The following is a 27,943-nucleotide window of genomic DNA, read 5'->3' as shown; positions in this document are numbered from 1 at the left end:
GTAAATATCAAAGCAATTGGACTTGCGGTTTTCAACAAGAAGTCGAAAATATCACTTTTTACCAAAAATGACAAAAATATTCACCAAAATTAGAGAATTAAAGATATCATTACAAAATGAACAAATCTGAGAGAGGTCCACATGTAGTACCTATATATGTAATATCAAAACAATTGCACTTGCGGTTTTCAACAAGAAGTCGAAAATATCACTTTTTACTAAAAATGACAAAAATATTCACCAAAATTAGAGAATTGAAGATATCATCATGAAATGAACAAATCTGAGAGAGGTCTACCCAAGGTACATATACACCAAGTATCAAAGCATTCAGGCTTGTAGTTTTCAAGAAGAAGTCGAAAAAGTAAAACATTGACACGGACGACGACGACGACGGACAATCACTCATATGATAAGCTCCGCTCGACAAAGTCGACAGCGGAGCTAAAAAAATAATACATGTAGTTTGCTCAAATGATCTGTTATGATTGTGTTAGCCATGTTGATGTCTAGGATTAGTTAGCTGTCACAAAGGTGGTACCACCTGGGATGTATTGTTATAATTACCTCCCATGATGCAAATTAATATTATACTGTATTTACTCTGTTTGACAAGATTTTGTAATGCTGAAATGTTAATATACTCTTCTAAAACAGCAAATGGAATATCCTATTATCAAACTCGATACACAATTAGTAAATTATATAATATGTAAATCTTTTACCACTACAGGAAAAGGCATAAAACTGGGGATATTATAAATGTTTTATAATATAATTTTTTATAAATCAAAATGACTGGTAGAATTTAAATTGACCAATCAAAAAATGATAGGGCAACATCATCTCAAGTTCTAATTAATATTATAAAAGGTAGTTCCACATCATCCAATTAGCACACACTTTATTTTAAATAAGTGGGATCGCAATTAGTATGTCACTTGAAGACTGGCATTATGGTAGTAAACAATGTGAAGTTCAAGAGCCAATCGTTATTAAATATTTGAATTTGAATGAAAGTTGATGATGAGTAATTTACCTGCTTAAAAACTAAGCTACACTAGCTCTCTACTTTTCACTGTAATTTGATCGTTAACCTTTTCACCACCAGCTCCATCTTTTCATCACAATTTCACAAAATAGTACCGTTTATAGTCTGGACTTTCCTTCAGAAGACTGGGACAATTATAGCAAATTTGTTTGAGTACAAACTGAAAATTGACTCAAATTTTGTCTGTTGGCTCCAAAATGAAGGTTCACTTACAGAAATATTGAGGAATATAAGAAAAAAAGTGCTGAAAAATTTGGGCGAGAAAGTTTGGTGGCAAAAAGGTTAAAGCTTCATATGTACACATAGCTCAATTGATGCAGGTATAACTGAGGTATGGTATACTAATTACTAGAATGTTGCTTAAATCCTACCTAAGTTTCATCTGGTAGAGTAAATGTTAACTCTTTGCTAAATGCTATCGAACACAAGAATACATCACGTGGGAGAACTTAGTAAATCACTTTGTATCATTGTTTTGTGTAGATGGCACAAATCCAAACGACATGCTAGGAAAAAGAGAAGGATGACTTGTATCTGTAACATCATCAGTCAATACTGTTTCTGCTACTGTTGAAGACCTTGTTGCCAATGAACCAGTTATGAATGCCTTGGGTACTTCATGATCAGCTGGTTCATGTACTATAGCAGCTGATGGGACAACTTGCATGTCACTGGTAGATGCATGGTCACCTTCCACTGCTGCATTTGATTGGCTAATTATAGCCACTGCGTCTTTTCTTATATCGATGGCTGGACGTTCAACAGAAGATGTGCTGCAAGCTGGCACCACTCCCACATCATTATCCTCATCTTGCATGCACCTTGCTTCGTCAGATGACCTAGTGTCAGATGAAGAGTGGTTAGCATTCGCTTGTGATGGAGTGACAGTTTGTTGAGTTGCTATAGATGTGGAAATATCAGTCAGAGGAAGGCCGATGCTAACATCACTTGTATTAGTTTGGGCAACAGCAGTACTTGGGCATTTAGTGGATTGTTTGACAGCTTTGACCACAACATGGTTGCCATTGGCCGAATCTTTATCGAAGTCTGCATCATCACATGTCTTCCTTTTCCTGTTTCCATTAGTGGGGCCAGTATTCTTAACAGGTGTTCTTGGAGGTGTCAATGGACTTGGCATTGGATGCAGCACAGAGGTGGTTGTAATAAAGGGAACTGCATTTCTATCAAACCATCTAAGTAGTGTATGGTGCTGTTTCTGTACAATCTTCATCAGCGCAATAGCATCACTTTCTGCACAATGTGCACTGAGAAATTGACTCCCAAGATATTTTTGGTGTAGGCTCTTTAAAGTCAAGTCACCTTTTTGGCGCATAGGGCTTGAATAGTAATTGCCGAATGCTGTTCTCTCCTCTTCGTCACGAATCTCAATAAATGCTTGCAGTGTATCACCACAGAGAATGTCTAATTGTCCTCGAACCCTTAACAGCTCATCTCTGAGGATTGGAAAGTCAAACTTGTTGCCATTGTGAGCTATCATGCAAATTGGAGGAATTTGGCGCTTGAAGAACTGTCTCAAAGCTACCATCACATTCACATCAAATGTCTGTTTATTGTGGAGTTGCAGACTTTTATTACTAAGGCCTGTCATTTGGCTGGCTATAGGCACTATTTGGTCCAGTGGATCTACACACATTACAAGTTTGTCTACAATGCGAATATCTCCCTCTGTCATAAGTGCTTCTCGACTGACAGCAACCAATGCAATTTCAGTTATTTTGGGTAGTGGTTTGTTATACTGTATCAATGTTGTAGTTTCTAAGTCCATAAAAACAAAAGAATTTATCTTATTGTCTTTTGAGTTTTCATCTTCTTCCATCTCAGTTATAGTTTCACCAGTACTGTTAGGGTTACCATTTTTTTCTGTGGTTCTTTCTGGCAACTTCTCTTTGACAGTCTCCGACATCCTTTTAGAGCAGGTCTCTGGCATTTTGTTAGAACCACTTGCTGGTACCTTCTCAGAGACACTTTCTGGTAACTTCTCAGGAGCACTCTCTGGTACACTCTCTGGAGCATTTTCTTGTACATTCTCAGGACCTCTCTGTGGTCTGTTTTCGGACACACTTTCTGGTAATTTCTCAAGGACCCTTTCTTGCACATTCTCTGATACTTGTTCCAGTGCACTCTCTGGCAATTTCTCACTTTCTGGATGGTCTCCCTGTGATTTCAAATACTCCAAGGTCTGAGAATCATCATCACTGCAGTGATCACAGTTTTCCATCAGATTTTTGTCAGTCATATTGTCGTCTGGATACTAATGAGAAAACATGATACCGGTAGTTTTGTTAGTAAATGTAGTTCAGCTAAAGAGCAGCTACAATATGGGTTATTTGAGAATTACAAGAAGCAGAATTTTAAAAGTGCACAATAATTTATGAAAATTATGAATATTATAAAACTGGATCTCTTGGTTTTATCCATTCTTATTAAAATATGCAAACCAAACCTACATGTACATGTAAGATTTAGCCATTGACCCATTCACAATAATGTTGTCATTATTTTAATAATATTGAAAATAAATCATTCAAGTTAATGTTCACCAAATTTAGAAGAATTTCATTTGTGCTGTAAAAATAGTTTACAAAGCAGATTCTAGGTTAATATGTAATAATTTCAAAATCTTAGTTTTACCCTAAAAAAAACAGTGTTCTCACTAGAAACAGTTGCATCTGCACAAGTTATGCCCAGTAATTAAAATAAAAATCTTGTAGCCTTGCATTCACAACAACATTTCTTACAAGAGGTATAAATATTGCAGCCACTGGACTTGTGGATAGGCAATGTTTCAGTTGACTTTGTTTCTGTCTTCTGAGTACTTTTACAATAGAGCAATAATAGTTGACATTTTTGGGTTATGAAAAATGTCATAATAATAAACATACATACATGTGAAATCTTAAAGTTAGTTAGTTGCTGTATATTTAATGCCATATGATAGTGATAAAATTCTTAACTACGACAATAGCCAGGTTATATATAATAGGACTGTGCTTAGTGTCAAACACTGATAAATTTAATATGACAATGTTCTATATTCAGTATTCTATCTAAGGCCCTTCAAACATGCTACTGTAGAATACTTTATTTTAGCTGGAATTAATTTTCGCTGAAAGGATTTTTTGGATGTTTTGTATGGAATTTATTTTCACTGATTTTTGACAAGTTGAATGTAAAATATAGAGGGAAAAAAGGTATATTCACTGGATTTTATTTTCACTGAATCATTCCTTCAGCGAAAATAGCGAAAATTAATTCCAAGTGAAAATAAAGTATTTTACAGTATGTACATGTATATATGAACATGTTTGAATTATAATCGAAGATAATAAGTTAATTATATGCTAATAATGTATATATTTATATGTAAATTAGTCAACATTCACTGTTCCATCAAGCAGTTCTGAGTCATGTCACAAGAGACACTTTCCTATCAGCTGTCATAGCAGTGAACTTATTGATTAAAGCAACAGTAGCTATAACTGTCGATCCACTACCCGATTTTCTTTTTAAAAAAACATTTCATGTGTCATTTAATTAATAGTGTCAATTTGTGACGAACATCACCGAAATGTGGACACTGAAAGCATGGCATACACTGTATGCTATATACTGACGTTGTACATTAAATCACTTGCAAGTAGAAAAAGAAGGGCTAATCTGCACTGGCTCGGAAGGTTGCAAATGATTAGCTAGTTTGAATTTCTAATTTGCATAACATTACTGAGAATGAACGTGCATTCAACGCCACAAGTCTTTTGTTTTTTTAGCCAATCAGAATTCATCTTCCGAGCCAGTGCAGATCAGCAGAAAAAGAAGGTTGCAGGAAAGAAGGTTGCAGGGTTGCATCCGGGTTTCCAGAGGGCACCATCTATTGAAATCCAGTTTTGTCAAGCGAACCTCAGATGTTACGGTAAAAGATGACAACTTTACTGGAGGGCTCTGGGCGAAATGTCGAATATGTACCCTACCCTTGTGTTGGGTCACTTTGCTCATGCAATTGTGTCTAAAACAAGCTCATCTTTGTGTGCTAGGTTATATTTTAAAAATGTCCACTATCTTGGTTCATGATCAACGGTAAACAGCCATGCATTGCTGGAAAATGTCATAAAACATCTCATTACTGTCACTATTGAGTAATGAGGGTTGGCAAGGGGTAATTTTTAATCTGTAATCAATTGTTTTTATTTTTATAATAATGAAAAAACATAAAACCGTAGACGGGCGAGGTGTAAAATGCAATCATGCAGCTATTTTATTCATCCGTAATTTGTACAAATATCTTTTTTTTTGTAAGTGTATAAAGAATTTTCCACATTAAATGTTGTAATATGTATTATAGCAATTTCTAGGGACCGATTTACTAGTAATTGATGTCTACAATTAAGACTTGAAAAAATAGACTGACCTCTCTTCATTCATTCATTCATTCATTCATTCATTCATTCATTTGTAAATGCAACGAATGACCATAATTCGCATTTTTTGTTTAATCATTAACAGCTAATGATGGGAACGTGCAGATAACCTAAATATTATGATTAATAGTAGATTATCTGATAGCCTTAAAATTCAGTCATTCCCAACCCCTGTGTTAAACACCAAGCTGGAACTAAGGTGTGGACCATCAGAAAATCTGGGAGGGAATGAAAAACTGTGGAACATGAATTTTTTTCCTTTAACTTAGTTTTGTACTAATTTTATTATTTTCATAATGAATTTGCTTTAATTATTTTCCACTATGTAAAATATTTTCTCCTTATAATTAACTCCGGCATTGTTTTTCCATATTTTTTTCTATGCACCCCCCCCCCCCATTCCACTCTATACTATTGATGGCAATGGGAAAACACTCCACTATCAAAAATGACATCATTCCGTTAATGATAGTAAATAGTTTTTCATAAATTCTTGCATTTTATTAGAAATGCAGTGACTATAGTTGATCACAACCAATCTAATGTAGACGCCCACATGGAAGTTGGCGACGATGGTGTCAAGGCACGCAAGTGAATGTTGTGGTCTGGCGAGACATTTAAATGTTAATTATGGCGTTCACTTGCGAACGCTGCACTGGGGAGACGCTGCACTGCCGGTTTACGACATTTTTTTCACTGAAAAAATGAAAATAAAGAAAGACTTACTTGCAAAGTCTGAATTATATGACGATTGGGTGCGTTTCGACCTCGTGGTGTAGCAGACGCTAGCTGTATCTACACCAAAGCACTCAGACCAAAGCGACGCTTACAGTCATAACAAGCTCTAACAAGCCAATATCGACCCCTGTAAACAGTAAGTACTTCCTGTGTTTGGGCGATTCTATTATCGTTGGGGTGAAAGGGTGGGGTTTATATCAGAAACGAACAGTCATCGCTCATCCTGGGGGGGGGGGGGGGGGGGGGGCTGGCTACTTGCATAGAAGTGCAATACGGGTATGTGCCGCCCGACTGGGGTGTCATTTCACGTTATTTTGTTTAGAAGTGGGTGGTCATTTATCAATGGTTTGGTTTAGAAGTGTGTAGCATTTATTCCATTTTTCACAGGTCCTTATATTCAAGGCCAAATACCGGAAAAGGCTGAATAAATTGCATCGGCCGGATGCGCTCACTGGTTGCGAAAGTTGTGAGCTGGGTGTTTTTTTCGCTAAAACACTTTTGTTTAGAAGTGGGTATATAAATAGAAAAAAAATGGTTTAGAAGTGAGTATGGTTTACGAGAGGTGGGCTTCACACCCTTACCCACTTAATGTGGAAGTAGTCCCCCGGGCGCTCATCTCATTACAACTTCGATAAAGCAAGCTAGCTTTACCTTACTCATTAATAAAAATGGTGGTTTCTAAATTGAGCTATTGCATTGTATCGCCTAGCCCTGCGTACATGGCTGTGTAGGGGTGATATTGCGCCTCCACATTCACAGACCTGTACACAGAGCTATGTATCGCCATACAACCCTTTATGACTGTCCCCATACACCACCTCGCATTTTCTAATAATTCCTGGATTTAGACAACGCCCACTTTTCTAGACTTTATGGCCAGCTTTATGGTTCCAGAAAAAGATTGGCAAACGCCCGGAACACAAACACCGCGCCGACATGGCATAAATCATAAAATACACGAAAGCCGAAAATTCGTACAAGCATGGAGGTAGTACAAGGTAGCCCACAAAATCACAGGGAGCCCAGGAACTATAATCAACTGTACGCAGTCCCTATGAGCGGGGGGGGGGTATCGGCTGGTATCTAGTGTAAGAAATAGACAGGGGATGAAGGCTCCAGTAAGCCCATATTTTTTAAACTCCAATAAACAGACGAAAAGAATGACAACTAAAATCTATAAAAAAATACTAGCTTGAGCAATATTAGTTGCTCTTTCAAATTTCGCCAAAGACTTACTTTTATTTTACCGATATCACTAGAATATATCGAGAAAACTACACAAATTGGCTCCATTTATGAATAATTAATTGTTGCCCCGAAAGCACGGCACAGTTGGAGGCGTGGCCTGTTCAGAATGTGTCAACAACCAATCACAAGACTGGTTACGAACCAGTTGAGCGAGGCTAACCAAGCCGTAAACTCGGTGTGGTATTGTTCCGGGGCTCCCTGCGATTGAACCCTCTTATTATTACTACACCCCCTGCAATAGTACTTAGTTCCTATTGCACCATCTGTAGTAACACGTATTTCCTATATTTGTATAACTAGGTGTTATTGCCTCCCCTGATTTTATTCCCCCCTCTTAAAATCTAAAATGTCATAAATACTCCGTCTGGGGGATTTCTATTATACTTTGATTACTTTATGTTATTTTATTAGCTACAAAAATGTTCATCATAAACACAATGGGACGTTCTGTTGTTTTGAGTGGTAGTTGTATTAACATTGCCTACCTAACATAATATTACCATTTCTAATGCAAAATATTGCTGTGTCTGACAACATTTATGATTTTGTGTGTCTCTGTGATATAATTAGTCAGTTTGATGTAGTTATAACCTGGACTCATTTTACCCCTCGAAAGTGTAACATTCTATTTTATGACCTCTGCTCAGCTGTATGTACTGTATGTTTGTTTATTTGTGGAGTTGCACAACCATCTGTGTTTGTCCTCTGTTTGGACCGTATATACTGTATACAGAAAATGTACAAGATGTTCAATGTAAATTCTGCAATGAATTTCACAAAAAGTGCAAGAAAGATGCCTCCGTCGTCTGGTTGATGTCGATCATGAGGAGACTCGGGTTTGTCTTGCAAGCGACGAATACCCAGCATCAATTTCAAGCAAAGCAGCGGAGAATGAATTTAGAATTATAAAGTGGAAAATATTTTTGTTTTTTTTATGTCGCCGCACAGATTCGGAAACGGATAATTGAAATTTCCATAAGAAGGCGCGACATTGTACTTTTTAACGTTATCCGATATTATAAGTTAGACCAAGGGCTGTCTGGGCAACTATTGGGGCAGTTCGTTTTTCTCCGATATTATCGATAGTATCGTCTAAAAATGTCTAAGTTGGACATCTGTCTTTGGGTAACTATTGGGGGAAGTTCGTTTTTCTCCGATATTATCGTCTAATAATGTCTATAGTTAGACATCTCTCTTTGGGTAACTATTGGGGGAAGTTCGTTTTTCTCCGATATTATCGATATTATCGTCTAATAATGTCTAAGTTAGACATTTCTCATTGGGTAACTATTGGGCATTTCGTTTTTTCTCCGATATTATCGATAATATCGACACTATCGTCTAATAATATCTAAAAATGTCTAAATTCGACATCTCTCTTTGGGTAACGTCCAAAAATGTTAGACATCTCTTTTTGAGTAACTATTGGGGCAGCTCGTTTTCCTCTCTCTTCTTTTTCTTCTTTTCTTCTAATAATGTCTAAAAATGTCTAAGTTAAACATCTCTGCCAACATTTCATTAGATTTTATTAGACGATAATTATCAGATAATATCAAGAAAAACTACCTTCCCCAATAGTTGCACAGACATGGGTGTATAACTTAGACTTTATTAGACGATAATATCGGCGAAAAAAACCGTAACACGAGTTAGTGATGCCAACATTTCATTAGATTTTATTAGACGAATAATTATCCGATAATGATTTATATGACATTGTCGCGCCTTTACAGAGGAAATCTCGCCGTGGCGTCAAGTTATTCCTGATGAAGAGCGACAGCATCAAAACACCCACAATAATACTAATATACAGGAGCCAAAGTTGAAGCAATTGCCATCTAAAAAAGTGGGAAAAACAGAGCCTACAAACATGGGTGCCAAATTTTACATAATGGAAGTGCGCATTAGATAACTTTTTGAATTTTGTATGACACACCTTCTTGTATGTTTTCAGAATGAAGCGCTCACCCCATTGCCAAAGATCGCATAATCTGGTCGGCGTACAAGAGGTGCACCGAAGGTACACAGAATGCAGCTTTACTGTATTTGTGAAATGCAAGAATGTCATAATAACATGTGACACATGTGATGAATTGTATCACTTGACTAGTGGTGGACTAGCAGGCTGTATATCAAACGTTTGAAAGTGTAACGAGGACAATGTCAGTTTCATAAATGTTGGGTGTTTTGTATGAATTTTATTTTCACTGAAGATATGAAATAACGAAGTACAGTACATTTTCAATTTAAATACATAATTGGGCAATTTACAAGAGCACTCACTTGTTTCTATTGCACCTCCTTGGATTACTTCAAGTTGATGACGCTCCCGCTTTATAATTACTGTTCTTACCGTAACAGATACTAATATAGTATTATTATACATCTGTCACAGTAACGCCATAAGTTACAGCGTGCCGTAAGTTTGCGGTATTTTAAGGGGTATTTTCATCCTACCATATTAAGAAATGCGAATTCCAAATATGAAATGATTACGCGCGTGAGCGTCCTCTAATAATAAAAACTAACATGACTGCCACCAGGGTTTGACCGGACTCCACACAAAGAAGTTCGCTTATTCTGTTCTAAATTTGTTGGATTTCGGCATTCCCATGATGTATTCTTGGAAGGAAAAGATGTATAATAATAATGTTATTACGAGGATACCTCAAAGTATGCACTCAGACAGTACGCCGTCGCATCGACCTCCGCTGCGCGTCGGTAGATACTCCTGCTGTACTGTCTTCGTGCATACCTTGAGGTATTCTCTTAATAACCTCATATTATTCTCAATTATACGAAATCTATTACAGAGCTTTTACGGAAATATATACTTGTTTGCTATATATGTACTTAAAAATTCAATTAATATTTTATGATCCTACCTTCACAAATTAAACACTACTGCTTAACGTGTATCTCTCATAATACAATGTCCCTTTAATCGACCTCAGCAGCAGTGTGGCAAACGAAAATAGTCATATGGCGATTGGGATATTCCGAGTAAACAGTCCTTAGCAGCATAATACAGAGCTCCAATACGGTCCTATGAACATAAGACAAAGTAACAATTATATAAATCGACTTATTGTCTACATATAATAAATGAAGAACAACATTTCGAAGTATGCACATAATCATTAATTGTAAAAAGCGAATAATAAATTTCACACAACCAAACCAATCCGCCTCATGTACTAAATAGTTCTATACATGTATCATGTGTTGCTGCCGGTTCGTAACAAAGTTAGATATGTAGCGCCCTCTAGTGGTCTTTTCGTTTTGTTCGAAGTTGACCTTTTACCTTTTTGGAAATCGCTAGTACCGCGGCATTTGATTTGACTCGACACTAAAACTCAATTCAATTCAATTCGCGCTATTCCATGGTCAAGACACAAACGTAAGTGTGATCTTATTTCCCGTTACTGAAATAAGGACATCCTTCAGAATTATTAATTTTTTGATGAGTGAATTCAGCGAGGTTTCTATTAGTGCAATTTTACATTTGTATCTCAACAACTACTTCTGTATTTTCATTGTTCGCAATTATTGGTCTGTAAGCAGCGAATATTACAGATGTGTGAATCATATTTTAGGGCAGGGTCACAATATTATGATGTAAAGGACAAATGCCTGCCAACAAATGACCACACCTAACAGGATACATTTTCACAAAAAATACCACGGGGTGGGTGTGGGGGTGCTACGAATCTGAACATATCAGATCTGGGCTTCCTGACTAAAAGTAAATAGAGGATCTCCAATGAGTGACCGTGTAATATCGGATTTATTAAACGAGTGTAGTAATTTTCATATGTTCCGAGCCTTTGGCGAGCCTTTGGCAAGGAACATATGAAAATTACTACACTCGTTTAATAAATCCGATATTACACGGTCACGAATTTGAGATCCTATATATCACATGTATTCTTTTTTGTTGTAATTCAAAGCCAAATGTTTCCACTGTCGTCGGCAGCCGAAATCGACAACGCAAACACTGGGCGCATTGATTCAGTCGAACAAGTAAAAGTGAAGAGTCATTGAAGAGACAAATACGATCAAAAAGAACTTTAATAAAAGTCCAAACACCAAACTAGTTAGAATACAAATAAACAAATTACATTATTTTTAACTTAAACGCTTAAAGCGAAAAACGAAAGCAGTAAAAACTATTAAATACATCAAAAAGCTGTAGGAACTACAAGTATTTATCGGAGGTTTCCCCGTCACTCCATGACGTCATTGACATGGTCCACGAGATCAAACATGGAAGTCAACGCTGCGTCGATTGAAAGTTATTATTTAGTTCTCATCTGATGACTGAGAGGAATCAAACACATATATCCGACGTCTTTTCGGTGGAATTGTTGAGCTATCATTGTTGGCAATGTTGTAATGTACGTGTACATTAAATACTCCGCCGGAAATGGGGCCTCCAAATATGAGGGGAGGCAAGGGGGGTAGCTGGTACGGTTTTACGGGAAATAAAAAGGGCTTTTCACAATTTTCGAAGAAAAAAAAGACGTTTTTACAGTGTTAACAAATGGAACATTGAATGGTCCGAAGAGCTCTCCGACTCAAATTCTCCACCATTGCTGCGCCGTGTGAAGAGACCCATGCGCATATTACCCTTGTAATGCTCTTCATTCGGTTCGAGGGCCTTTTACGTCTTGACATTCAATTTTGTAGTGAATTGTGTCATCTAGTCGTTTTACAGTTTCTAAAATGTAATTTCCCTGGGTTATTCTTTACGATTTTTTTATTTGGATTTGAATTTTTGTACGTACGAGAAAAATGACACATTTTTACAGTGTACGAAAAAAAATATTTGATTGATTACGTTGTACGTCTAGCCTGTGATTACAGAATTACGGAATTTATTTTTTCTATTTACGTTGTACGAACAAAAAAATATTGCAATTACGTTGAACGAAAATAACCCTTGCCCCCTTCAAATATCGGTGTTGATTGTGAACTCAAGGTCGAGGCATGATGGCTGATATTGGTTGATGTCAACTGGGACGCGATGTTACGTTGTGGCTGAGGTTGCATAACAGAAGGTATTGATGTTTGGCACGGGTTTGATGTGCTATAGTTAGGGGTGGCTACTTGATTATTTAAAATGCCAGAAATTTCTCTGTGTTGGTTTTCTGATATAGTGCTGTATGCATTCACGGACTGAATGTTACGGACTGAATGTCTGGGCAGTCCGCGAGAATGCGTGGCGATGTAGTATGGGTCGTCACTATTTGTGTAACCAGCTGGTCGTAGACTGATGTATTTTTTGAAAATAGCAGGGACGTCCCACATCTTTGGCTTCACTTTTCTGGTATCCCTTGGATTTTCTCCAGTCCGAGTTTTAGTTTGCCGTTCAGAGAACTCAATATATTCACGACCGCTACTATCAGTACATAAGCTCACATCTCCCCCAACACATGTTATTGTGCTCGGTATTACCCCTCAGACCAAAATGTACTGTGTTATAAAACCACATAGTATTTATTATGGCTTCAGGACTGTGGGACCCAAACTGTCCCGATTTCCACAGAATTTCGATTTCCTCATCTGTAGCCGCCTCAGCTGTTCGCGGTAGGTTGCCCTTACCATCTTTCTTTAATTTCTTTTGTTTTGCTTTTATTGTTTCCCGCACCTCATTAAACTCAATACTACTGATCAGTGAATACATGTATTTGTGTCGTTTCAGGTGACGTTCAAAGCTAGAAAGCATAGATCGTAAGGAAGTAGGCTCGTAGTCATCACCGCTTGGTTTACGGACACTGATAAACAATTTGCATAGAATTGTTTCCAGTTCTTTTGGAGGGATTTCGTGGATTTCTCTAGCTTCGTTTATTTCTGGTGTCTTCAAAAAATTGCCCAGTAATCTCATATCATATAGAGTTTTCTTGGTTGTGTTTTTGTTTTGTTGAGTTTCGATTGTTCTTCTGACATCGTCATCGGTGACTGGCACAAATCTACATGGTCGTGAATGCCCGACCTCGGCGCCGTCGCTGTCAGTGGTCTGTGCTGTCGCTTCACCCAAGGAAGCATTTTCTGTGACGAAAAGAAATGTTACATTTGTTATTATAAGTATAAAAATAAATTCATGTTGTGGAATTATTTTATTTAGTACTCGCAGTATTGTGATGTATTTTTACCCAATGCATTGTGCGATCATACAATACGCCGAGTGATCATGATCTCAGTTTATCAGTTCCGACGAAAGAAAAAACGTAAACGTACCTTCACTTGGTCTTTCTTGCTCGTCATCATAAATTCTGTCACGTCAATATCAAAAGTATTGACTAAGTCGCCCATATATATCATGATTTCGAACGTTCGATCAGCTGAAGGTTTGTTTACTTTGAGATGCAAATTTGTACGATTGACAGCAGACGAAACATTATCATGCCCGAACTAATTTCGGGTTGGGAGAATTGAGACTGTGATTAATATCTTTAATATTTTGTTTATTCAACAGCGATAAAATCAGAGATTATATAGAATCTAAAAATCTAATAAGTATAATATGTAATAATTTCTACATAATTTGTCATTAAAATCTGCCTCATCATAAGTGTTGCATAATTCAGTGCTAACTTTACTGATTAGGTCAAAGGTGAAATTAGCTGTATTGGCCAATCACATCACAGACTTAAAGTGTGACGTCACTTTCAAAGTGTGTAATACCAAAAATATCACACGGGTGTTATTACACCGAAAGTGCATGATACATGTGATAAAATAGTGTTATTTGCGTGTTAAACATTACATCTCAGACTACCTAGTAATACGGTGCCTATGCCAATGCATATACAATTAAGCCGATTAACACCTTAAACAATGGGCGTTGCGAGTCTGTTGTATTTTACAGCAACTATACGCAGGGCTGACATGAATACATCAACAGCTTGCTGTAATCTGAGTTAACTATCAGTTTTACACGCGCTGAAACCATATTATCTAATGCTGTCAGGCGGGCATAAATCATATTTACAGCACTACACTAAAACAGACAGTTTTATGAAACAGACAATGACGAATCTATGGCACTTGCAATTAACCCGTTAGCATATGTTTACAATTCCAATGTTTCATCACCCAAAAAAATCATTTTATTTTATTTTTATTAGTATGTTTGCAAATAGGTAATATATATACATGTATTTTGAGGGCATAATAGCTATACACCGATATGGCTTTAATATGTATACAAATGTTACAGTAGTTAAAGAAAACATTATAGTCAAATTCAGGCTACACATTCACAATGTTTAAATATATTCACTAAATTAGATTTAGAATTATTGATGAAAATTACATCATTAAGATATCTAAATGTGAAATTAAAGTATCTGTCTCCTTCATACTTTTTGTTTTTAACTAATAAGTCGAAGTGAATCCGGATGTTAGAATTAGTTAGTTATTGTATGTAAGGAGCAATGGTTAGGATTTAGGACAATGACAACTACAACAACCATTTCATACAGAGATCCATAAAACTAACAACTTACACACCCAATTGTTTTCTCTGAACAGTGTCTGCATGTGACAGCCTTGTCATCTAAGTGACATGACATGACTGGACACTTCTTGTAAACCAAAGTACTAATTCTGCAGAATGACACATCATCGGTTGGAAAGTTTTAACTTTAAATAAAACTCCACAATGCAGAAAAACATCCTATTACCACCAAATAATCCATTAGATGCACTATAACATTTGAATAAAATGAGAGGCAAACAGTTTAAACATGTTTCTAATATGGCCGATTGCAGGAGACACGTGCTATAATCGACATATGAACTTGAACAAATTTGGAAACCCAATGTCGTCTTTTGGAATAAGTAGAACAGTTTGGAACTTCATTCTACTTTTACATACAATAATGTATTATTAAAAAAAAATACGTATCTTTATTATAAGTGCTCCGACTAAGAAACAGGTACGTTACAATGATCTTAAATGAACAACCACCAAAATGTACATTTATCTCCAAATGCACAATACGTTTGAGCTAGTGATTGTTTCAGTTCGTTTATTATGTTGGTTATATCTAGCATAGCGCCACTAATAAAACTCTTCTAACTAATAAAATTAGTTCTCACGAGCCTGCATTTGTATTTTTAAAACTGCATTGTAAATTGCCGTATCATTGAGAATAATTTTGAGCAAGAAATCTTCTACATCCCGTGCAAAGGATACTCGACTAAATTTAACGTTGGCCATTCATAGGTGTCGGTAGTGAAATAGGATAAAAGTGGCGAAGCATTACGGTTCTATAACCAATTTATGAGTCTCTATGTGTTACAAAAATATGATTTACACCATCATAATTAATATATCATAAACTAATTGAAACTACTTTTGACAATAGTTAATATTCAAGAGTTAATCAGTGTAGTAATCTATTATTTGTGATATTTTCTGAATGTCTCTAATAAAAAGTGCCAACGTTAGCATCTAATCGAAAGATTTGTAAATACTTTTCAGTCGTAATACTTGCATTCACCAAAACACTGAACAGAAATTTCAGTATATGAATTATACAATTATTTTGTACATTTATAACAATAAGCCGTGTTCCGCAAGCTGCGAGATCGCGCGTGACCACGCTTCACGCACCCCAACAACCTGTGGAGTCACGCGATACCTGTCAAGCTTTCAGTACAATATGATGGCAACCACATTTCCATGCGTGCTGTAAATCTCACCACGAAACAATATCTGTGATACTTGAAGATACATTGAGAGTTGAACAGTGCGCTTACGGCCACAGTCAGCTGACGAACAAGCGCGATATTTACTATATGGGACCGCCAACTTGAGTACGGCATGAAACTAAATAAAGAGACAAGTTGTGAAACGCGTTTTTCAGATTCCTACAAATCAGAAAAAAAATACCAATCTGTCACAGCCAAACGATCCGCTGGGGGTAATATTAAGCCAACCGCCTACAGAATTCGGCCGAATTCGTCATTTTTGTGTGATAAAAATCCCTAATACGAACCCCTAATTACACGAAGAACATAGAACACTTTCCTGTAGCATTTGAAACCAAAGATAGTCATTCCAACTCAGATGCCAATCAACGGCGGCCTTACAGTTACGTAGATGACAATTTCACCAGTTTGTCCAGCAAACAATGATTGATTTTTATTGTTATTTTACATGTTCACACAGATTAAATTTAGCGGATTTTACTCATCAGCGAAAACAGCAAAATTAAAACCATGTGAATAATAAATGCATTTACAGTAACAAATCAGCGTTTTCCTCGAGTTCCAAATAATACGCAGCTTTAGCGATTGCAAAAAGAATATTCTTTTTACAGTTGAACGATGAAACGCCGAATTTACGGAGAATGATTTTGAGCTGTGGAATCGTCATTCTATCGAAGTCAACTGTCATGAATTTGTTTTTGCGTATCTGTTGACCGATTTAATTAGCTGATTATTAGCTGAATTGCTGTGTTATGTCTGTCATCGTTTAGGCCTATTTGAAGTTTTGGACGGAACTTGGCTCAGTGATTTGGAACTAATTACCAGATAACCGCCGCTATTCAGACTACTCATTCTGACAATTTATATTCATAGTTATTAATGTAGTGAACGATTAATCAAAAGATATGACGTATTCAGTACTTAGTGTGATTGGCTTTATGATTGAAGGTTATGCCCTAGAGTCTTTTTACTGCTTTGTAATTGGTTAGAGTTTTGAAAATGAATAAAGAGAGTTTGAGTTGGTCTTGGCGAATACTCCACGAGAGACGCAGTCGAGGGTAGTCCTGGGGCGAGCCTTGAGGCAGTCCAGTCTTAGGCGAGTCTTGGTTCAGCCTTGCGATAGTCTTGGGGATTTTTCCCCAGGGCGCTGTGTCTTATAGAGTGCTCGACTGATCGACTAAGACGAGAGTTGAAACGTATTTCGTTGTGTGTGTCTTATTTGACTGTAAAGCTTAACTGGCTTTCCCGATCCCATACCTCAAGGGGACGAGATATAGAGAGGACTCGAAGACGAGATTCCCCCCTGACACGTGTGGAGAACCCGAGAGTAGAATAATTTCCCCCTGATACAACCATGGCCGAAAACGCGTTTCACGAAGAAATCACTCGGAAATTTAACGCACGAAATTAGACGCACTTTAGCACGAGTTAGCGCAATTTTGAATAAAAGCTTCACCTGTACAATTGTTGTATAGAAACCCATTAAAGATTTCTGGCAAAAAATAAATTTGATGTTTTTTTACACAAAGAATGGATTTCAATCTTTTTTTCTTGGGTATGAAAGTATTAGAGTTTGTTATTCTGTTGTGTATGCTACAAAGGCACAATTTTACTTTTAGTAATCAACATCCAGTATCAACAACAATACATTTAATATGTGTTACTAAAATATAAAAACTCATTTTTGGTTCACAAATCTTTCTGTCCCTGATTGTTAATACAGTGCAGTGCGCTAGTAAATTGTTTACTTATCAGTCGTTTGTTTTCTAACTGTGTAGTTTCCCTTTGTTTCTGTACTGTGCATTATTAGGTCGTGTGTGGTGTACTTGTGCATTGTTTGATTTGTATTTTGGGGCCATTGAATTATTAATTTGGATATCGTTTGGGTAGAGCGTTAATTCTACTGCAGTTCAAACTATTCATTAAAAGCAAATGCACCACAGCTGGAATAACCACGTCAACTTTCAATGGTTTGCTTTTGTCTAGTACAAATTCTAAGTTTTGTTACAACTTCATTCCGTTGTAATTTCGTTTTTAATTTTTCCTTTCTTTCTCTTACATCGAATTAACAAGCAAACTAATACCTTGTACAGCAATCAACAGCTGGGCTCTCTTTATCATTCGTTTACGTCATTATATACGAGTCTGATATTATTTCCAGCAGACTGCGTTTACCTGGAATGATACCGACCATATAACGGTCTGATATCACAACATATTAACATGACGAATTTAAACAGATTGTATGTTATATTTGTAATTGGAGGACTCTGTCTGATTTCCGCATGTGTGCTGGTTGATAGGATGATTATTGTCTCATTCTCAAAACTGGACTTTTATAAGCATCTATCCATTAAGCCATTACTTCGACAGTTCAAAGCAAATGTACATTCAATAGTAAGTGTATTTTTTTTATTCGTAAAGAGTGACCACATCTTGATGAATCGTATTTTGTTACATTGTAACAATGTTACCACATCTGCCAACCACTTAATTATAAAGGAAAGTAATTGAAAACTTTTGATTTAATAATGAAATACATTGGTAGTGTATACCCCTTCAAGGCTGGCAAGTTGGGTGTGAACAAGCCGTGGTTTCGTGGCTCAAAGTTAATATGTTGAGTATCACGAACTTTTACGCCGTGGGTTTAAAAATCATAAATAATAATAGCAAGTACATTTGAAATAAGCTACGCAAGATAAAACATGACGATGCCTGGACTACATCCTAATGTAGTTACTGGTCAGATGTTACACCTTAATATTACAGTGCATTTGTGCTTTCTGCCCCGTTATCTTGGGTAGTTCGCTTTGTATTCGCTATCAATTTATTCCATTCCTCAACGTATTGGATTGGCGACGTAAGTATCCACTTACTGTCTTGTGAAAATATGAACTTGGGTCATAATACCGCAGCTCAGAAAATTAATTATAAATTATTATAAAATCTAGTAAAGTGGTGATTATTAGAGTCAATTCAATGTAAATTATTCATGTTTGGACCTTTACAATTACCAAGTAGGCGGTTAATTGCTCTCTCCATGGGATAAGTATAAGCTGCTTATAAGAGAATGATTAATATCAGTTCCATAGCTAGTTATGATAAGTCAACTTGTTTTGAGGACTGGGTTGTGTCTGCCCTTCCCATACAAAGAAGTCGGGGCTTTATGGTTGATCACGTGACCAGGCATACATAATATTGTTGCTCCGAACTGTTGACCCTGACACATCTTATTTTGACAGTCACTTGTGCTTATAGTATGACACTTCCGGATTGTATTCGTGCATACTTGGATGGAGGATATTGCGATTGCGTTACTTAACTCCAGTGAGTGTGCACACTAGAACGGCCACTATATAATTAAATTAAAATTTACTCCTCTGTATAGTTTTTACTATATTTACAAGAGTTTGTCAAAAACCTCCACATCTCGTAGATTCGGTCATTTCTGACACAACAAGATCCATTTACTCAGGGCTCATTTTAATATGATGTTTACAAAGTTTTCTTTTTCATTTTTCTGTATTTTGAGAAACTAAAATAATGTGACAAACTACAAATTGTAGTGATATGCAGATGTGTTTGCAAAAAAAAAAAAGAATGATTTATGTCCTGGTGTATAAATTGACATTGTAGTACATTTAATATAACCAACTAGAGATGTAAACAATTCGGTATTACGTGACGCGCGTAGTACTCACAGATGACTCAAAAAAATAATATAGTTTATAACATGACATAATAAGAAACACATCCGAGTATGCGTTATATAACGTTAACAACCTGTATTACTTCGTTCCTATTTCTTTACTGAAATGGAAAATCGATCATGGGTAATTCTGCACCACAAGGCGCGCACCAAAACAGATGCTGTTGGCAAAAAGGATGTTAAATAATCAAAATATTATCAGCGGTTTGAAACTTGTTACACATGTGCTCTAGAATAAGCCATATAAATGTTTAGTTCAGGTTAAATTATACCCTTACTGATTAACTGATTTCCATGTATATTAATTACTGGTAAAAATCCGATCATGTGACCTCATGAATATGCATAAATGTGATAGCTCAAGCACTGTTGCACAGAAATAGTGCTACAAAGAAGATTTTTTGACAAAAGATATGACTAAAATATCAAATGAACATATGTATTCATATGGCCGAATATGCATAACTGTAATATATGAAGAACTGATGCAGATAATGACATGCAATCAGGGATATAATAAAGACAAGAGACATGACAAACATACCACATGGTCATGCATGGTCATGTGACCTCATTAAGTTGCATAATAGTATATTTCACACAAAGGCAAGTATGTGACCAAAATAAGGTACAATTTTTATGTGAATAAGAGATGTGCTTCAAGTAAATACAATATTATTCGTATTTCATGCACCAATAGCTTTAGCACACAGGAGTTCTCTCTAAGCTTTCTTTGATTTAGAAAAAAAATATTAATTAACTCAAGCATGAACATTTTAACTTATGAAAAATGAGATTGATGAAACTTTCGTTTGTTATTGCCTAGTTTGTACTATCAATGTATAATGCATCATATATTCAAACTTCCTTCACAAAGCGTGGGAGACCAGTTGTGCACTTCCCTGTTGTATTTGGAGGACTGATCAAGTTGAAATATTTGATGTAAATAAATAAATAAATAAATAAATAAAATACTATCATTGCAGGGTGGAAACAGGTCAATGACGCACATCAATGCATCGATTTACAAAGATGACGAAGAAGATAATATGTTAGTAGAGACAAAAATTAAAGAAAAGGCACGTCACATTCAATATTTATTAGGCATTTATATGAATTTGTTATAGAACGTAAGCTGTCCACTTTGTATACTAAGATTATTTGAAAAAAAAGTTTATAAAGTTAAAACAATTGTCCTTTATTAATTCGTGCAATGCGTTTTGTTGTCAGGACGAAAAGACGGTTGCAAGGAATGTTTCGTCTATCAGCAGAGATGTTGAGAACACCAATGTCCGTCAAGAACTGCATAGTAACAAACTACGTTACTTGCTTCCGCTTGTTCCTTACTGTCCAATGGGTCCTAATTCCATTTATCAAGGAATTCGTATGGCAATTAATTACGCTCTGCATGAGAACAGAAGTATAGTTCAAGTCCCATTCAATGCACATGGCTCAGCACCAATGGCAGATGGAATGTCGAGGATTAAGCTATTTAATGAAACATTCGACGTGGATAAGTTGTCCAAACTTGTTCCTGTGTCTACTATTAGTGATTTTATAAAAGACTGTGGAAGAAATGTGCCTTTGTCATCTTTAGTTAACTTACGTATGGGTAGACAAAGCTTAACGCGAGATTGGACACATCACAAACTACAAGTATACAATGACGTTGAAGCGTTAGAAGACATATTAGGTGTGACACTCCCTGCTATTCCCGATCCTGGACTGTCTGCAGCAAAAGTTAGAAATAATTTCGAAAATTCATTTGGCACACAATGTATAGCAGTATTGCTAAGGGACTCTGGTAAAGTGTATCTTACTGTGAACAAGTACCATGAAGAGAGTTATCCTCTGATCGACAAATATCTGACACGATCATTGTATATACGTAAAATGGCAGACAAAGTTAGCAGAGTGATGTGTGATGGTAAACCCTTCGTATCACTGCACTGGAGATCCATGGTAGAACGGTAATCTGTTTCTACGTTGTAATATTTGTAAATCAAGTATTTTCTCTAATTGATTGAGGATGATATATATTCCGACATGATTAACATTTATTATTATTATTATTATTATTATTATTGTCCGAATGTATTAATAACAATAACCTAATATTTAAAAATAAATAAATAAGATATTAGAATAAATAACTAAAAATACAAAACAAGGAAAATTATTTGGATAAAAGGAATCGGAAAATAGCTTGAAAGCAGACAATCGGATCTTTTTGACTAGTACCAGTAAATAAAATATACATATAATTCAATTTCGTTTGTTTTGTACTAATGCTAGAATCACCTAAAGTGTACTATTAAAAAACGTTGCATACACTATACAGATGTTATGAGGTTTTTGTTCAGTTTTTCTTGGTTCCAGTATTATTGTAATCAAATATGTCTACATTTGTCGACAAAATAGACAATGAAATCAAGCTCGCATATGTACATTCTGAACATTTCAATGTTGATTTTTCCAGATGTCCGCACATGACGTTTCCACTTTCTAATACGTGTGTATCATACTTGCTGCTGAACAAGAGAAGAGATAAGATCGTGAATGTGACTTATGATTTTGTAATATCACAAGATATTCAGTGCATGTACATATCAGCTCCTCCTTCACAAACGGTAATTTGCTACTCATACCTGAAGCCTGTTTGTTACCCACACACAACACAAGATCAGAGTGAGCACAATTTGCTCCACATGTGGCACCCCCCAAATATATTTCCGAGTCTAATAATCTAATGGTTCCTGTTTCAACGTAAGGTCAACATTGGAAAAATGATATTGTCTGTGATCATAGCGAGTGTAAGCACCAGGTAGCTTAGGGTGGAACATTGTTGTAAAGGTGTGAACAAATCTCTTGTTATATAGTCTGGTAGATATCAGACTATTAATGTAAAATTTTTTGCACAGACTTATGTATGAACTTATTTTTTGGATGCAATCAAGAAATTCAAGATGTAATCTGGATGTAATAATGAATAAAATGAATAAAAAACAGTTCAGCCAGCATGGGAGCACAATTTGTTGCCATTATAATGCTGATACTTTGGTGAAAACTAAATCCTCAAAACACGATAATGAGTAAAATGTAAATTTTAGTACAGAAACGTTTTGCACCAGTCTTGTTTACAACAAAGTAAGCAGAAGCACTATTCTATTAAACCACTATTCATCTGAAGCGACTAAAACAATTTTTACTGAAAAAAATGCTTGATTAATAATATTCTCAATAATTTTAATTTAGTTAATTTATGAAGTTATTGCATGTTTCAAATGTGATAGAGATTCAATAATTTCATTTCGAAGAGGTCAATCTTTAGAATCAATGTCGATCACGTAAACACGGTAGAAGGGTGATAGACGTTGATACTCAAACTAACGCTATAATAGTATTCTAGTACAACCCATTGTCTCTGTGCGTAATACAAACTAACATTGTCATAATAGTATTATAACACAGTCCATTGTTCCCGTGCGTAATACAATTTAATATTGATATAATATGACTCTAGTACAATCCATTATCTTTGTGCCTAATACAAACTAACATTGTTAGTACAATCTGTTGTACTTGTGCCTAATAAAAACGAACATCCCTATTAGGTATTGGAGTACAATCCATTAGCTCTGTTCCTAATGCAAACTAACATTGTTATAATAGTATTCCAACACAATCCTTTTTCCCTGTGAGTAATACAAACTAATATTGTTATAATAGTATTCTAACACAATCCATTGTCCCTGTGCGTAATACAAACTAACATTGTTATAATAGTATTCTAACACAATCTATTGTCCCTGTGAGTAATACAAACTAATATTGTTATAATAGTATTCTACCACAATCCATTGTCCCTGTGCGTAATACAAACTAACATTGTTATAATAGTATTCTAACACAATCCATTGTCCCTGTGAGTAATACAAACTAATATTGTTATAATAGTATTCTAACACAAACCATTGTCCCTGTGAGTAATACAAACTAATATTGTTATAATAGTATTCTAACACAATCCATTGTCCCTGTGAGTAATACAAACTAATATTGTTATAATAGTATTCTAACACAATCCATTGTCCCTGTGCGTAATACAAACTAACATTGTTATAATAGTATTCTAACACAATCCATTGTCCCTGTGCGTAATACAAACTAATATTGTTATAATAGTATTCTAACACAATCCATTATTCTTTTGCGTAATACAAACTAATATTATTATAATAGTATTCTAATACAGTCCAATGTCCCTGTGCGTAATACAAACTAATATTGTTATAATAGTATTCTAACACAATCCATTGTCCTTTTGCGTAATACAAACTAATATTGTTATAATAGTATTCTAAAACAATCGATTGTCCCTGTGCGTAATACAAACTAATATTGTTATAATAGTATTCTAATACAGTCCAATGTCCCTGTGCGTAATACAAACTAATATTGTTATAATAGTATTCTAACACAATCCATTGTCCTTTTGCGTAATACAAACTAATATTGTTATAATAGTATTCTAAAACAATCGATTGTCCCTGTGCGTAATACAAACTAATATTGTTATAATAGTATTTTAATACAGTCCAATGTCCCTGTGCGTAATACAAACTAATATTGTTATAATAGTATTCTAATACAGTCCAATGTCCCTGTGCGTAATACAAACTAATATTGTTATAATAGTATTCTAAAACAATCGATTGTCCCTGTGCGTAATACAAACTAATATTGTTATAATAGTATTCTAATACAGTCCAATGTCCCTGTGCGTAATACAAACTAATATTGTTATAATAGTATTCTAAAACAATCGATTTTCCCTGTGAGTATTACAAACTTACATCCCTATAATGGTATTTTTAGTACAATCTATTGACCTTTTGCATAACACAAACTAACATCCCTAATAATAGTATTTTTAGTACAATCTATTGCACTTTTGTGTAATACAAACTAACATCCCTAATAATAGTATTTTTAGTACAATCTATTGCCCTTTTGCGTAACACAAACTAACATCCCTATAAAAGTATTTTAGTACAGCCAGTCAGTTAGTCAGTCAGTCAGTCAGTCGGTCAATCGGTCAGTCACTCATTCGGTCATTCAGTCGGTCAGTCATTCAGTTGATTGGTCAGTCAGTCAGTCAGTCAGTCAGTCAGTCAGTCAGTCAGTCAGTCAGTTGGTCAGTCAGTCAGTCAGTTGGTCAGTCAGTCAGTCAGTCAGTCAGTCAGTCAGTCAGTCAGTCAGTCAATCAATACGTTTTATTTCAGAAAATGGTCGACCTTTTCAGGAATACTGGACTTCGTATTATCGATAGTAACTCACTTCATAATACATCAACGTATGGGAAAGATATCAGGGTGTTCGTAGAGGATCCATACAAAATGTCACTATTGGAACAAGAAATATCCGTTAGTAAGTAGTAAAAACGTGTTCAAGTATATCGATTATGAATGAATGAACGACATATTGTGAAGTATCTGATTACAGTTGTCCCTGGAAACGTTGCCTCGATTTCGTACGGTCAATAGACGCTGCTAATCTGAATATGTTAACTTTCCGAACAATTTATAACATTTATATGTTTCTGGCACGCCCTGTATCAACAGTTGTCAAAGAAACAACTGCCCCTTTCGTTGGGATACATTACATAGTTAACGAGCTAAAATCGAGTCAAAGTTTTCAGACTTGCGTGGAGAGGGACAACGGACCAATGAAAAAATAGGATGGTTATGATTGTACGTGGTCACGGACTGGCCTAATTGCCGAGGTTGTAAAAAAACGGTAATCGTCGCTTCCAGTAATGTTCGATTTGCGTCCATACGACATGAACAGCACGCATAAAATTCGTTGTTTGTATAGGCGCTACATGACGAACATCGCCCTTTAAAACGTTTCAGAGACACCACAATACAGATAACCATTTTCTTATTGTTAATTTAGACGCCGCTATATTTATCAAGAATCGGTGGTCTAATTGGAGTGAATTTGTTGAATACACGAGAACAGCACAGAACAAAAAAACCCACACGTATGAAGACATTCCTGGTACACCATATGATGTACTGTCTGGGTATCGTATAGTGAAAAAATAGTGACATTTTGTAAATATTGTAATAACCTTCAATGATAAACTGTGTGGCGATTCGCTGTAAGTTTCATGAATTTCTTATTGTCTTATTTATTTACGCTTTTAGCAATAATATTAATTGTCAGCAGCATCCAATATTAATGCACCAACATCAGAATAATATATAAACGCTATTAGAATACGTGTTTCCTAGATATGTACACTAGCTGTGCATTTACTTACATTGTTCATTTGGAATGTATGCACATTTCTTAAGGTAGAAGCCTACTCATGAATGCAAATACCTAGAATTTATTTACTTCCAGGCATTACCTGCCTGACTGCGAGTATTTGAGACGAATACCATTTTTTTCTAATGAGTATAGCTTTTCAAGTCTCGAAAAATATCTATATCCATATCAAGGACGTTTTCACTCACTCACGCCAACCACCCACCGTATGTATGCAGTACATTAAAATCCGATGGTAAAATTACGTTGTAACGGTACTGTAGTAGGGTATGACATATTTCAACAAGCACAAGGAAAGGAATTCTCTTACTAAATAAAATCTGGCACGTTTTGTTTACTTAGCTGTGTCTGTTTATTAGTGTTACAGACATACCCAGTCCGGAACACAGATTCATGTTGTACATCAGAATCCAACAGTGAAATCATAAGTCTGAAATACTACACGATGTTGGTTACAACAACAACCATATATTACAGAACAAGCATTGTTTAACGAAAACCTGTACAACAGCTAATGCTTAGGCCTTTTTTAAACATTTTTAAGGCCTATTTTTGAATTTTTGAAATAATGGTGAATGTTTCTGCATTGTTTGGGAAGAAAAGTATTATGCTCATTAACATCAATGTGTTGATTGCTTGTTAGAGAGAATATAAAAAACATGGCTAGGCAATGTTTTCTATTTTGAAAATTATTGGCTTAAATTTGAAAGACTTTGAAAAATTAAAATGAATTTTAATCTGACATTTTATATTGTCCTGGTTTTACTTGATTCTATTAAAAAAGATATCAAAAGCTTAGCACGTCGTACTTTTTTAACGATACCGTAATTACATAAAGTCACAACAAAAAAATAACATTGAAGAACATTTTCAAAATGCATGGATCATCCATGAAGATGTATTCATTACTGGCAACTTATAATAAATTCTCTTTGTACTACATTTAGTGGAAAACTTTCTGTTCAAATTCCTGTTCACTTAACGGTGCGATAACAACAAGAAGGAGAGATTGTCTTGACTTGTAGTTTGCAAGATTATCAGATTATATCAATAAAAAACCTGACACACTCAATATATCTTTTTGCCTAAAGACTTCACAATATTTTTGGCCATCAATATTTTCTTGTTGTTCCATATTATTTGATTTATATTATCCTGTGAGATGTTGTTGCCCCTTCCCAAGTATCTTAACATTAATTGATGAAGTCACTCAACCGTACTGGCAGCATTCTTGTTTTAACTACAGATGAATATAAGATTCGATCACACCCTATACAAATTGTAAATTATTTAATGAACTTCCTGAATTGTCTTCTTTGTAATCATCACTGAGTTAAGAATATATGTAAATTGTGACATACATAACGTCTTTAGTGTTTGTACTGAATAAAGATAATTTCCATTTTTTCCAATGATTTAGTATAATGTTCATATTATTAATTGACTTGTATTTCCCTGTAGCTATCTTCTTTATTGTACAGTAAATAAATTCCCACAATCGTGATCGGTGAAATTTGTCATTTTACAACATCTTTCTTGTTCTTCCACTTTCTAAGCCACGCTCCCCCAGTTTTTTTCCCGATTTACTTTGAACCCTGAGCACCCATGAAACATCCCACGCAACACAAATATTACCCCTGTAGATTCAGTGTTTGACATGAAACATGTCATATCATATTTGTGTATTAATTGCCATTCAGAGCA

The 27,943-nt window shown here is 35.5% G+C and overlaps 2 protein-coding genes and 2 long non-coding RNA genes across 4 annotated transcripts; 2 read left to right on the top strand and 2 right to left on the bottom strand.

Moving 5' to 3' along the window:
* Positions 1 to 1,508: 1,508 nt before the first annotated feature.
* On the bottom strand, positions 1,509 to 6,352 carry LOC100371579 (uncharacterized). The gene is made up of 2 exons (XM_002737085.4): positions 6,214 to 6,352; positions 1,509 to 3,323 (listed from the first exon to the last, which is right to left on the bottom strand). The coding sequence occupies exon 2, from the start codon at positions 3,306 to 3,308 to the stop codon at positions 1,509 to 1,511; it is 1,800 nt and encodes a 599-aa protein (XP_002737131.2). The 5' UTR covers positions 3,309 to 3,323; positions 6,214 to 6,352.
* A 6,596-nt stretch (positions 6,353 to 12,948) lies between these two features.
* LOC146747227 (uncharacterized) lies at positions 12,949 to 13,797 on the bottom strand. The gene is made up of 2 exons (XR_014929118.1): positions 13,714 to 13,797; positions 12,949 to 13,524 (listed from the first exon to the last, which is right to left on the bottom strand). It is a non-coding gene; the product is annotated as an uncharacterized LOC146747227 (long non-coding RNA).
* Positions 13,798 to 18,370: 4,573 nt separating this feature from the next.
* LOC144356519 (uncharacterized) lies at positions 18,371 to 20,981 on the top strand. The gene is made up of 2 exons (XR_013421443.2): positions 18,371 to 18,591; positions 20,890 to 20,981. It is a non-coding gene; the product is annotated as an uncharacterized LOC144356519 (long non-coding RNA).
* A 165-nt stretch (positions 20,982 to 21,146) lies between these two features.
* Positions 21,147 to 27,654, top strand: LOC144356520 (uncharacterized). The gene is made up of 4 exons (XM_078011222.2): positions 21,147 to 21,873; positions 22,383 to 22,533; positions 25,189 to 25,333; positions 25,862 to 27,654. The coding sequence occupies exons 1-4, from the start codon at positions 21,257 to 21,259 to the stop codon at positions 26,011 to 26,013; spliced, it is 1,065 nt and encodes a 354-aa protein (XP_077867348.2). The 5' UTR covers positions 21,147 to 21,256; the 3' UTR covers positions 26,014 to 27,654.
* The last annotated feature ends 289 nt before the right edge of the window (positions 27,655 to 27,943 follow it).

Source organism: Saccoglossus kowalevskii, chromosome 4 (assembly GCF_978046115.1).
Source record: "Saccoglossus kowalevskii chromosome 4, keSacKowa6.1, whole genome shotgun sequence".
In the NCBI taxonomy this organism is placed as follows: domain Eukaryota; kingdom Metazoa; phylum Hemichordata; class Enteropneusta; family Harrimaniidae; genus Saccoglossus; species Saccoglossus kowalevskii.
The sequence above is the reverse complement of the archived record's forward strand: the minus strand, read 5'-3'. Positions and strand labels throughout refer to the sequence as shown.